This window comes from Solanum dulcamara, chromosome 9, assembly GCF_947179165.1.
Source record: "Solanum dulcamara chromosome 9, daSolDulc1.2, whole genome shotgun sequence".
NCBI classification, from domain to species: Eukaryota; Viridiplantae; Streptophyta; class Magnoliopsida; order Solanales; family Solanaceae; genus Solanum; species Solanum dulcamara.
The window spans coordinates 71,818,584-71,832,758 of NC_077245.1; the positions used below are offsets into that span (position 1 = coordinate 71,818,584).

The following is a 14,175-nucleotide window of genomic DNA, read 5'->3' on the forward strand; positions in this document are numbered from 1 at the left end:
ACAGATAGAATGAAACATTGTACTAAAATCATCACGACCTGTAATGGCATAACTTGTAAACAAGTCAAGTTTTGTCAATTCTGTAAAAAAATTATACAAATTTCCAATTCAAATCATGTTTCTTTTTCCTCAACTTGGATAGTATATAAGGCCAATACGTAAAGTCATTATAATTAAGTTTAAAGAGACTTAATACAAGGAACTAAAAAAAGAAAGAAAATCAAAAGAAATCAACTACTATAATCAAAGGAAATTACATGAAATTGACTTTGAAACTTAATTATATCAATGAGAAATAACTTTTTTACTATTCCTAAGGAGAATTAAAAATCCTAAAGATTCAATAAAACCATATAATAAAATTCCTAAATAGAAAACCTAATTTGAACCATCTATTACAACAATCTATCATCATCTAAATCAGGTAATTCATTAAGATCAAAATCAAGAACTTTACTTGCAATTTGACTTGATGATTCTTCTTGATTATTTGTCATGTGGCTCCTTTGATGACCTCCAAGTGCTTGTCCAGTAGGAAAAATCTTGTCACAAAATTTGCACTTATAAACATTATTATGATGATTATTATTAGATCCATGTTGATCATTAATAATAATGTTGCAATTATTGATTTCTTGATTTCCCAATTGAACAACATCTTGATGACCATGATCTTCTTGATTTCTAGCCTTAATTTCTTGATCTTGATGATGAGGATGATCGATTGTATTCTCGATACTGATCTTGAACTTGTTATGACTCGATCTGTGACCACCTAGTGCTTGGTGACTCGCGAAAATCTTGCCACACACGTTACATTTGTATTTGACCTCCTCATTCTCGCGCTTCCTCTTCTCCTGAACTAGAGAAGTTTCTTCGCAATTTTCTTCATCAACAACCATCTTTCTCTTGGATTTATCCTTCAAATCGCTAAAAGGAGTTTCTTTAGAAGCACTACTGCCAACCGAATTGCTACTGCCCATCATGACCTCCGAGCTATTATTATTATTGTTGTTGTTGTTGTTTTCGTCTCCATTGACTAATCTTATAAGCTGTTGAACCGCGTCATGAAGGTCCTTATCTTCATCCGAATTAGTACTACTTAAACTCCTCTTAGGGGATCTCCCTCGCCTATCCTTCGCACCCCAACCCTTCAGAGGAGGCACAACTTCTTCATCTCGAATGCTAGCAAAACGATCCTCGTCATCCACATCCTCCTCATCAAGAAAATTAGCTTGAAAACCCTCATTTTTTGTGTTTTTTTTAAATGGGGGTTTCATCCCTCTCCAATCTCTATCAGGATGACATCTCATGTGCCCAAATAAAGATTTCTTTGATGGAAAACTCTTAAAACAAATTTCACAAATTATTTTATTAAAAACCCCATCACCTATTTCTTCTTCTTCTTCGAGGATTTCTTCATCATCAAATCTTCTTTTTATCAACCTTGAAGATTTTTCTTGAGTAAAATTCTTCTTTTTCTTCCAAGATTCTTCTAATCTTTGATTTGCTTGAACATGTGCACTACTCATATGACCTCCTAAAGCTTTTCCCGAGCTAAATTCCTTACCACATTCACAACATATATGATCTTTCTTTTGCTTCACCAAAAAGTTTTTTCCTTTAACACCCTCATCTCCGCGACTCTCATCTTCATCTTTCATCATGAGCTTAGCAATCTTAAGCTTCAACTTAAAGTTACTTGAAGAAGGAGGACCTTTTGAACAAGATCCATTATTTTCTTGATCATCTTGAGCTTCCATGTGTGGGGTTGAGAAATCAAGAAAGTAAGAACTAAAATCAAGAAAATCCTTATGGAGGAAAGTAATGAAACCCTAAAAGAAAAAAGAGAAGGCAAAAGGTCAGTAGGGGGGGAGTAAGGGGGAGTATAAGAGACAGAAAAAATATAGTAAGTGAGTAGGATTATAAAATAATTTTTTTAAAAAAATGAAATTAAAAAAAAAGGGGGGAAATTTGAGTAATATGGAAAGAAAAAAGGAAATTTCATTTAGAGAAAATCCACATCCCAAAATTCAAGCTCGGAAAATCAGTTACTTTGTAAGATCTTATGTCAATCCATTTATAAGTAAAATGAATATCCTTTAACACAAAACCTTTTTTTTCGATTTCCCACTTGGTGTCTGGTATCAGTAATGGGACGCGATTATCTTAAGTTCGCACTATATAGAACTCGTTTAAGAAAAAAATATTTTTTATCATGATTTTTTATATATACATATACTCCGAAATATCTGATTTATTCTTGCTTATTACTTATGCCTATTAAATGTCGAATAAATGACCACTAGAAATTAATCACCATTCATAAAAAGTAAAACCACTTATTTAAAATTTAAAATTCTTATATTAGTAGTGTGCATAAGTTGAATAATTAAGAATAATTATGAAGAGTCCAAAAAAATCTGTATATAAATAGTGTATATGCATAAAAATTAACCATTTTTTAATAAAAAAAACGTTCGAATGAACCTCTTCCACCTCTCTAGCTCTGATCCTGCACTCTTCTTATAGGATTGTGCTTATACCAAACCGATTATATATATCACTTAATCTTAGTTAAATGATAAATATTATCACTTTAATTTTTAACTAGCTACTAACATTAAATTATTTAATTAGTGTAAAAATTTAGCTGTGGATAAGTTTTACAAAATTGTTGCCAACAAGAATATATATCTCTCTCTGTAGGATTATCCCACTCAAAGACAAACATCGAAAATTTCTGAATAATAATGTTTTTTGTTTTTTTTCTAATTTAAAATCATTTTTCCCTCCAATATAATGTTATCATAAAATTTAAATGTTAAATAAAACATTGAGAGAAATACTAAAAATTCCAAAATAATAATAAAAAAATATATAAAGTAAAGTATCATAATATACCGTTGCGATAATATCCTAATAACCCAAACTTTATTTTAAAAAAAATATATATCACCTTAGGAAAAAGGTTGGAATCGAGCACCTGAACACATGATAAAGTATTTTTATTAGACACATTCAGTTCAATTTTGAAAAAACTTTTATTGTGTTTTCAAGTGACGTTCATTACGTAAATAAGTTAATCAATTAAAATATGTCATCATTTTTCATTAGCTTCAGTAAATTGTAAAACCTTTAATATATTTTAATCGAGGTTGATGTGTATAGTTAAAGGTTGTGATGCAATTCAAGATGCAACAACAATAAATTGGACAACAATCAAACAAGCAAAATAAGATAGCAAGGATATTATGATTAAGAAATAGAAATAAACTCATAAATATAAATTCTTACTTAGAGTATCCAAGAAATCAATTCATTGAAAAGAAATAAGAGAATCCTTCCATAAACACAGCCTCAATTTTTCTCTCCAATATTATGTTATATAAAATAGAGATACATCTACTCTTTTAATCTTGATATAATTTACAATAGCTATCCATGTAATCTCTATAAATTATATATCTACATGTCTTTTTGTAGTTTTTTTAGTCTTATAATATTTTCTAATTTTTAGATTTTAAGTTATATATACTGCAGTATTTTAAAAGATGAAAGCATAAAATGAGGTGAAGTGTTTTATATAATTGGTATGGATTAGGCGTAAGCCCCAGAGCATGGAACGTATATACCATAATTTTTTGAACTATGCTATTTTTAATATATTGGAAAAAATATTAAGGCCCAAGCTCCATTCTTGGTGGTGTCCTTCCGTCAATTACTTTAAGTTTCAGCCTTGCAATCATACTCCCCGCGAAAATCAAAAAATTTGATTTTTCTAATAAGATGCCGATTCACGGGATTCTGCAATTCACACCAAGTATCGCATTTTGCTATGTTCTTCATCGATGCGAGAGCCTAGATATCTGTGGCCGAGAGTCGCTTTGGTTTCAAAAGAAGCAAACGTCCCCCCACGCACTCAGCAGACGAGGCGCAGGAGGTAGGCCCTGCGATGGTCCCAACGGATGTTTACGCAATGTGATTTCTGTCTATTGCTTTGAATGTCAAAGTGAAAAAATTCAACTAAGCGTGGGTAAACGACGGGAGTAATTATGACTCTTTAAGGTAGAAGAATACCTCGTCATCTAATTAGTGACATGCATGAATGGATTAACGAGTGACGCGCATGAATGGATTAACGTGATTCTCATTGTCCCTGTCTACTATCCAGTGAAACCACAACCAAGGGGACGGGCTTGACAGAATCAGCGGGGAAAGAAGACCTTGTTGAGTTTGACTCTAGTCTGACTTTGTGAAATGATATGATAATAATAAAACCATTAAAATCATAAATTTAGAAGTTAAATAAAATATTGAGATAAATACTAGGAGTTCTAACAAATAATGCAAAAATGTCTAAATTAAAGTATCATAAATTTAAAAGTGTCATCTATATACCTCAAATAAGTAAATGAATAAAGAAAAAATATGTTAATACTATAAATTAAATTAGTTTAATACATAGATAATTTTTTTATACTTGTCAGTAAATTTTATATAGACACTTGAACTATGATTTGTTTCAATTGAGCGTTTGAACGTATGATCAAGATTTTCTATTAGGCACGTCTTTCAGATCAAATTTTGAAAAAACTTTTGATATATTCTCAAGTGTTCATTATGTAGATAAGTTATTCAATTAAAACATATCATTATCTTCGTTTCGGTAAATCGTAAAACCCCGGATATGTTTCAATTGAGGCTACAATGTATAATTAAAAGATGTAATTAATGTAATTCAAGATGCAACAACAATAAATTAAACCACAAACAAACAAGCAGGATAAGATAAACTTTAGAAGAAAAGAAGGGGGAAGAAAAATGAACTCATACATGAAAATTCTTACTAAGAGTATCCAAGAGATCAGTCCATTGAAAAGGTACAAGAGAATCCTCCCATTAAGTCACACAAAGAGTCTCTCTAATACTAAACTTAAAGGCTATTAGACTAGTCTTGCAAAATAGCTATATTTCTTATAGTCGTGGGTAAATTTCATATAGATACTTGAACTATCACTTATTCTATTTGAGTATTTGTACATGTGATAAAATATTTTTACTAGACATTTTCGATTCAAATGTTTATTTTTTTTTTGTATATGTTCTCAATCGTTTATTAGGTAATTAAGTTAATCATATTAATATGTCATCTCTTTTAATTATAAACATCTGTCTTAATTGTAACAGACCTAAGGTTTTACAAGTTATTGAGGTTAATGAGTATAATTAAAAGAAATGACATATTTTAAATGATTAACTTATCCATAATGAGCAATTGTGAATACACAAAAAAAAATTAAAAAAATAATTTGAATAAACATGTTAAATATGGTACAAATGAGTTTACCAGAAAGAGAAAAAGAGTTTTTTGTACTGTTCGAACACACTATTAAAAATATATATTTGATATGATTATTTAATGTATATCACAACACAATCTTTTCATTATAGGTTAAAAAGGAAAGAAAATATATTCCTGACTATTCATATTCATATAATGTAGATGCAAAAGTAGATATTTTTCCTATTTGGTAATTCGGTTTATTATAAAAATGTGTTAATATTCACTTTTTACTTTCTTGCTACAAAAAAAATATACTAAAATTAGCTATAAAATTCTTTGTTAATTCATTGCTAAATTGCTAATAGCTAAAAGATTTTTTTTTAATATTCATGGCTAAATAGGGAATTTTGTTGTTTAAATACAAATTGTGTCCGCCCCTAATTTCTATTTATTTTGTGGTAGTGTCTGAAAAGAATATTGGTTTTTGAAATCTTGTGGACTGTTTTTGTTTTTTAAGTTGTGGATTAATGAATTATAAAATACTTTTGAGGTACTGTAAAAATATAAAATAAAATATATTAAAAAAGAGACATTATTATATTAAAATATATTCCCAATATCATAAGAGGAGTTTTTATTCATGAGCAATTCATCTCTACAAAAACTCTTCGAACTTTGGAATTTCAATCAATGTAAGATATTTAATTTAATAATTACTCCCTCTATTTCATATTAATTGAATTTTTGAGGGATTTCACTGTTCAAAATAATTGACTTGTTCAAAGTTCAAGATGGATGTTTGAAACTTTTTTCATATTTGCCCTTTCATTTATTGAAGTCTTATATTTTCTAGGAGATAAAAGGGCAGCCCGGTGCACTAAAGCTCCCGCTATGCGCGGGATTCGGGGAAGGACCTGACCACAAAGGTTTATTGTACGCAGTCTTATCTTGCATTTCTGCCAAAGGCTGTTTCCAAGGCTTGAACCCGTGACTCCTGGTCACATGGCAGGAGATAAATTACACTATTTGCAAAGTTATATTTATGATTTTACAAAAGGCAATAGAGGAAGTATACTTTAAATTATGTTTTTAAATATTTTTCTTAATATATGTGTATTACCTCATAAAATCAGTTAATATAAAATAGGGGGAGTAGTTGATAAAAAAAAATTCCATGTATATTTCCATGTAAGGGAGGAATCAAAAAGGTCAACTTTAATATTTTTTTTATCTACTATATATTTACCAGTTTCTTTTTTAGATGACAGAGGTAAACTTTTAACCAAAAATTACGTGTACATGTAATGACCGGTCATTTTGAGAACGAGTCCTCCTTCCTTCATAGAAGACCTTTTTCGTAAATTTAAATTGAAAATTTTGGACCTTTCGGTAACTTCGGTTAATTGGTTGAGGGGTAATTTTAGAAAATTAATTTAATTGGTGGGCTAAAGTGTTAATTTATTTAATACTTATACCACTTTTCTTATATTTAATAAAATAGGTTAGTAGAGTTTGTCACTTTTAGTAATGATTAATTTAGAAAAGAAAAAAAATAATAATAAAAATATATATAAACAAATATATATATATATATATATATATATAATCTGATGGCATTATGCCATGTGAGTATAAAGCGGCGGCGTGAAAGCGAACGAACAAACTGGAAAAAAAAAGAGGAAGAAAGAAAAAAATGGGGAAAAGAAAAATAAAGAAGAAGATAGAAATAGGGATTTTCATTCCAAAATGTCAAGGTAATTATTCTCATCATTTTCATTAAATTTTTATGTGATTATGAACATAATTTTAGGGTATATTGGTGGAGAAATAACGCTGAAATAAGAAAATATGACCCTAGGGTTCTTCACATAAAATCTTTATTTGGGGGTCGAATAATGATCCGTTTTAGCTGAAATTTGACATGTGAGTTTATTTTATCATGAATGAACATAATCGGAAAGAAAATTTCAGATTTGACTTCAATGACTCGGGATGACTTTTTGACACAATTTTTTATCCGAAAATAAATATAGCAATATGGGTGTCATTGGATTCATATTCTTATGAAGATTATGTATTTGAACAAATTTTAATCATTTGGAAGCATTACGAAAGACTCAAGTTTTAAAATGATTATTCAATTTAATTGAGGCAAGTAAATTTCTAAACCCCAGTTTAAGCTTGTAGATGCTTGTATTTCTGTGTTATGTGTAATGGGGAGTAATGGAAATTGGACTGGGTTATTGACTGTATGATTGGCCTTAAAAATGAAGATGAGGGGTATAAAATGGTGATCTAATGACATGTATTGGTGGAATTGATATGTTGTGATTGTGGATTTATTTTGGTATTGTGAAATGACTATGATGATGTGAGATAGGAAAAATCATTGTTGTTATCATGTTGTTATCGTGAATCATATGAACATGAATTAATTGCATTGGTTCGGACATATTGTGTGGAGATTAAAAGTGATATGAAACACAAAGGGGTCGGGTCACACGCTCCGTGGCAGGATATGTATATTGAGGGGATGGGCCACACGCTCCGTGACAGGTAACATGGACAGAAATGTCCCCCGTGGGTTTCGGACTATAATTCAGCGGATATGTACCGATAGGACAGACATGCATCATCTCATTGCATTGCATTGCATTTTGTTGATATTTGTGAATTCTTGTTTACCACTTATTGCTCTGTATATGTTGAGTTTGACTTGATATGATTCACTTGATAAGACTACCGATTAATATTCGTGGACTGTATTGTTATTATTATGTAGGGTGTAGAGTTGGACTGGTTTTATGCAGGTTGTAGTTGAGGAGGTTCAGTTGGGATGACAGGAGTACTTGTATCTACCGAGCTTTGTTTAGTTTTAGTTATCCACTTGCTGAGTACTGTGTTGTTTGATACTCACCCCTTGCTTCTACACTTGTGTAGGTTGTGAGCCCGGATCTGCTTGATCTCCTAGTGTTTTCTACCACATCCGCGGCTGTCATTTCGAGTGTTGACTATTACATTCATCTAGCGGACATCTCTTACTCTTTTAATATGTTTTAGTCCTATTCTAGAGACAAAGACATTGTGACTGTATTTTCTTTCGTAATGTATTAATGGCTTGTACACCTGACAACCAATCTTGGGAGAATTTGAGTTTGTTTTATGTGTTTTTGATTAAGTTAAATTTTAATTTATTTCTTTTTCTCCCGTATCTACTTTCCATTGGGTATTAGGTTGAATTGTCTCGATGGGTTGAGATGAGTGTCATTACATCAACTTTGAATCGTGACACTTAGTATATTAATTCTCATTAATTTTCCTTCTATATTACACAGTAGGTATAGATTTACTACTTAGAAAAGAAAAGCATAACCTGCCTGGGCGCCAAGCATTCGCAGAGAAATAACACTACTGCAATCATTGGTTTCAGATGGGTATTAGGCTGACTTGTCTCGATAGGTTGATATGAGTATCATCACACCCGGATTTGGATCGTGACAGTATATATAATTTTTTGGCAAAATGAGGGCTATAATAAATAAATAAATAAATGAGTTGGCTAGAGCTTGAAATATTTTAAAATTTGTCTTATAATAGAGTCCAAGCTTGAAATACATTTTTTTTTATTTCATAAAACCCGTAACACAATTTTATTGTTGCCGCAAGACTCTCATTCTGAAGTATTATTTTGCAGAATTTAAAAGTTGTTTTCTCTCTTGAGGTTTCGAAAGTTTCCAGTTTTCTACAACTAGACTATAGAGTATCAAATAGATAGAATGGGCTGAATTTAAAACTGTAAAAATAAGTTAAATTAAGAAAAACATTATCAAATTACACACCTTATAGTCCTATATTTTCAATTATTCTCTACCATTTGTAAAAATTTCAAAAATTCTTATTCTGATACATAGGAATGATGCTGATACATCGCGATTTGATACATAAGTCTTTTTCATGATACATCGCTAGTTGATACAAACCAAACACAAAATGTATCAGTAAAACATAAGTTTTATTGCTTTTTTGTTGTGTTCATGATAAATTAGGTGTTATAAACTGATTCATATGTTTTATTGATATTACAATGTTTGGTTTGTATCAGCTAGCGATGTATCATGAAAATGACTTATTATCAAATCGCAATGTATCAGCGTCATTCGGATGTATCAAAAATCTGAAAAAAAGAGGGAATTCGGGTTATTACCAAAAAAGTCGGGATAAATGGTAATTGAATTTTTTCATTATGAAATTTAAGTAAAGTACCCTTAAATTAATAAATGAGTGAGACGTTGATCTGCTTATATGTTATTTGGGCTGAAGTGGGATGGACTGAAATGGGCTAAAGATCGAACCATAATCCAATGCATCCAATTCTATTAAATTTTAAATTCAAAATTTATTTTCTTATAATTTGTTTAAGTACCTAAGAAACCTTTTCCCTTATACTGTGACTATAAAAAATACATCGAATAAAAAAAATGTCTTTATAAAAATATTTAGACAAAAACTTTCATTGGTCAATATGGATTGTGTATTAACCCAGTTTTAAAATAGACTAAATTAAGCGGGTTTAAATTCCAATTAATAAATAGCCTACTAAGAAATAAACGGATTAGACGGATCATGAATTTATGGGTTGATTTGCTTTCTCATTCAAAAGTTTCCTGCTAGTACAACATTATGTTTTTGCATAACTCCAGTTTAAAATAACATAGTTCTATGTATAATATTTATATATGGTGCTCAGAATCTTCATAAATATCGCCATGTGTGCGTGAAGAGATTTAATAATACCTTACAAATAAATCAGAATTCGTTGTATGAATTTTCATTTATCATGTATTTTCGTAAAAGCGCACTCAGACAACTTCCTACTTTGCAGAATATTACAACCTACATGATTTGCAGATTCACTATTTTTCCCACTGAAAATGGACATTGTAAGATAAATGATCAACCATTGCAACTACGCCTCAATTCCAAACAAATTAGAATTGGCTATATAAATATTTATTCGGGAAGTGTGAAGTCATCCAGAAAAGATAGTAATTGGGTAGTGATTTCTTGAAAGATATTTCTTACATATTTTCTTGTATTCGATAGGTAAGCAAAAAATATTATCCTAAAAGTATTTGTATATAATCTAGACAAACACTGTGAGGTATGGATAAGGGGTGGGGATAGGGGCGGCCGGGGTAGCGATTAAGATTTGGTGTGATGGACACAATCAATGTGGAATACCACTTGACGAACTTGCTTTCCATAATTCTATTAAGAAAGTGATTTTTCTTATTTTTCTAGAAAAGAATAATTTTCAAAGATTTTGACCAACCGAACATGAAAAAAATAGAAAAATATTTTATCGAACACATGCTAGATATTTTATAATATTATCCGCCAACATGGTACCGTCTCTTCAAGTGGATCATGGTTCGGTTTTTGCAAACTCTAAAAAATTTCAGTCTTTTTCTGCAAAGTATAAACTTATGGTAGATTTTTTAGAAACTTAAACTTGGAATCAACTAGTGTTTGATCATAGATTTTTTGACTAGATTTTAAAATTTATTTTTTAATATCTGTTTGACCATACATATTTGAAGAAAATTTTGAAAATTTATTTTTCAATATTTGTTTGACCATAGGTTTTGGATCACATTGAAAATTTGTCTTCAAAAAAAATTCAAGTTCCAAAACTAGTCCAACCAGTTTTTGTTTTCGGGATTTCCCCTATCAAAACTTCAAAAAAAACTCAAGTAAAATGTATGTGCAAATACAACTTCAAGTTCTAAAAATAGAATTTTAAAAACACAAATTTTTGTTAGTACACTGTATAGTAAATATTAAAACCAGTAACAACAAGTAAAGGTAATAAAATACAGAATCTAGAAAAGTTAATGCAGAAACAGAATCGAGCCCACTGAATGCACAGTGTGTCCTTAAGGAAATTATTCCCCTCAAAGTACCCGAGGTTTTGGAATTTTTTCTCCCAGGATAGAACGATTTACTCACCAAAGTAGAGGTACTGCAAATCTTTGATGACAGCGAACCACTTGAAGGATGTATATCACACAATTTTAGGAAGTGCAGAAAGAAGAAGAAGAAGAAGAAGATGGTATGTTCAGAATTTTCGTATTGAACATTCTGAAGATTTACAGATATATATAGACTGTTTATACCTTTTCAGAAAAGGCACCTGTTGGGAAAAGGTTTGCCTGTTGAGAAGGTTTGCAACTTTTCGGACAAGGTTGCAACCATTCAAAAATCGGTTGGAAAAAAATGGAGGGAAATTTTAAATTAATCCGGGAAGAAACGGGTCGCGGGTCAGGATTTTTTCCACTTAATTAATTAAATAAATAAATAATATTAATTAATTAAAAATTTAAAGAAAATTTGGTCCAAAAAGATTATCAATCAATCATATCAATTGACCAAATCCAAATCCAAATCCAAATCCAAATCCAAATCCAAATCCGAATCCGAATCCGAATCCGAAGCCGAAGCCGAAGCCGAAGCCGAAGCCGAAGCCGAAGCCGTAGCCGTAGCCGTAGCCGTAGCCGAAGCCGAGCCGAGCCGAGCGAGCGACGACGACGACGGCGCGAGGGGAGACCCTCTTCTTGACCCTTTAGCAACATGAAGGAGTGCTTCTATTTTTAAATAGGAGACTTTTCATTTCCACCACCTATGTGGGACCAAAGCTTATTTAATAAAATAAGAGAGAACATATCATTTCCTCTCTACTTCTTTTTCCCTCAATTTCCCATTCAACCTATCAATTAAACCCAACAATCCCCCACATGAATGGGGAATGTCTACAAGATAAAGGAATGCACGGATAAGTGTGTGATATACAAGCGAAAATTAATTGCATCTGGATAAGTAGGTTTCCCTTTGAACTTTCCATAGTGAACTTATATAGGATATACTCGATCAATCGGTAGATGCGATATCTTTGAACCGTCGAACTTTGTTGTATAACTAGACAACATAAGTCACACAATCAATCATCAACCATCTATGGTTCTCACGGTTGTGTTCGTTTCAGCCATGAACACCGCCTGGTTTCGTGAATGCATAGAGAATGGGCCTTTACTGTCATTCCCCTTGAAGCGGCTTATACTTCACATTCACATAGGTGATTTCTAAACGTGTAGTCCTATAGACACACTATCTAGTTATTTTCCGTCAGATTTAGATAATCATTAAAAAACCTTTAAAGCTTTATTAACTCATTAAAAGCCTTAAGGTTTTATCCTTTGTTTCTGAGCATTGTCATCATCACGAGAATGGGTTGAGTTATTTGACAATGTTGAACCGTCAATCATAACTTTGTTTGATCTCTTTGAACCTAGTTCTTGGGATCTCCAGTCTACTAGGTAGAGTTACCGCCATGTTGACTTGTCCTTGGCCTTAACCCCATTCCCCTCGATGATCTTTCAACAGCCTCTCTAGATAAGCCTTTTGTTAGTGGATCCGATATATTATCTCTTGACTTTACGTAGTCAATAGTGATAACACCACTAGAGAGTAGTTGTCTAACAGTATTGTGTCGCCGTCGAATGTGACGCGATTTTCCATTATACATAACATTTCCTGCCCTCCCTATTGCCGCTTGGCTATCACAATGTATACATATGGGTGCCAAAGGTTTGGGCCAAAATGGAATATCTTCCAAAAAATTTCGAAGCCATTCAGCTTCTTCACCAGCCTTGTCTAAAGCTATAAATTCAGACTCCATTGTAGAGCGGGCGATGCATGTCTGTTTTGATGATTTCCAAGACACTGCTCCTCCACCAACGGTGAAAACATATCCACTTGTGGATTTAACTTCAGATGATCCGGTGATCCAGTTTGCATCACTATATCCCTCAATTACTGCAGGATATTTATTATAATGCAAAGCATAGTTTTGGGTGTGTTTCAAATACCCCAAGACTCGTTTCATTGCCATCCAATGAGTTTGATTAGGATTATTCGTGAATCGACTCAACTTGCTAATAGCACATGCTATATCTGGTCGTGTACAATTCATAATATACATCAAACTTCCCAAAACTCGTGCATAGTCCAATTGTGAGTCACTTTTACCTTCATTCTTTTGAAGTGCAAAACTTATATCAATTGGAGTTTTTGCAACATTGAAATTTAAATATTTAAACTTATCAAGTATATTTTCTATATAATGTGATTGTGATAATGCTAGACCTTGTGGAGTTTTATGGATCCTAATTCCTAAGATTAAGTCAGCAACCCCTAAGTCTTTCATGTCAAATTTGCTAGCAAGCATACGCTTCGTAGCATTTATATTGGCAATGTCTTTACTCATTATCAACATGTCATCAACATATAAACAAACAATGACTTCATGATTTGGAGTATTTTTAATGTAAACACATTTGTCACACTCATTAATCTTAAATCCATTTGCCAACATTGTTTGGTCAAATTTTGCATGCCATTGTTTAGGTGCTTGTTTAAGTCCATAAAGTGACTTAACAAGTTTGCACACTTTCCTTTCTTTACCTGGAACTATGAAACCCTCAGGTTGTTCCATGTAAATTTCTTCCTCCAATTCTCCATTTAAGAAAGCCGTCTTAACATCCATTTGATGAATTTCAAGACCATATACAGCTGCAAGTGCCACTAACACCCGAATAGATGTTATTCTTGTTACCGGCGAGTATGTGTCAAAGTAATCAAGACCTTCTTTTTGTCTATAACCTTTGACCACAAGTCTTGCCTTATATTTATCAATAGTGCCATCAGCTTTCATTTTCCTTTTAAATATCCATTTTGATCCTAAAGGTTTATTTCCAGGAGGAAGATCAACCAATTCCCATGTATGGTTATTCAAAATTGATTGAATCTCACTATTGATTGCCTCTTTCCAA

At 31.8% G+C, this 14,175-nt stretch overlaps 1 protein-coding gene across 1 annotated transcript; it reads right to left on the bottom strand.

Moving 5' to 3' along the window:
• Positions 1-213: 213 nt before the first annotated feature.
• Positions 214-1,866, bottom strand: LOC129904098 (zinc finger protein ZAT9-like). The gene has a single exon (XM_055979629.1). The coding sequence runs from the start codon at positions 1,761-1,763 to the stop codon at positions 396-398; it is 1,368 nt and encodes a 455-aa protein (XP_055835604.1). The 5' UTR covers positions 1,764-1,866; the 3' UTR covers positions 214-395.
• Positions 1,867-14,175: the final 12,309 nt, after the last annotated feature.

Excerpts from the sequence above, each read along its gene's own strand:
- LOC129904098 (XM_055979629.1), bottom strand. The coding sequence starts at position 1,763 with ATGGAAGCTCAAGATGATCAAGAAAATAATGGATCTTGTTCAAAAGGT.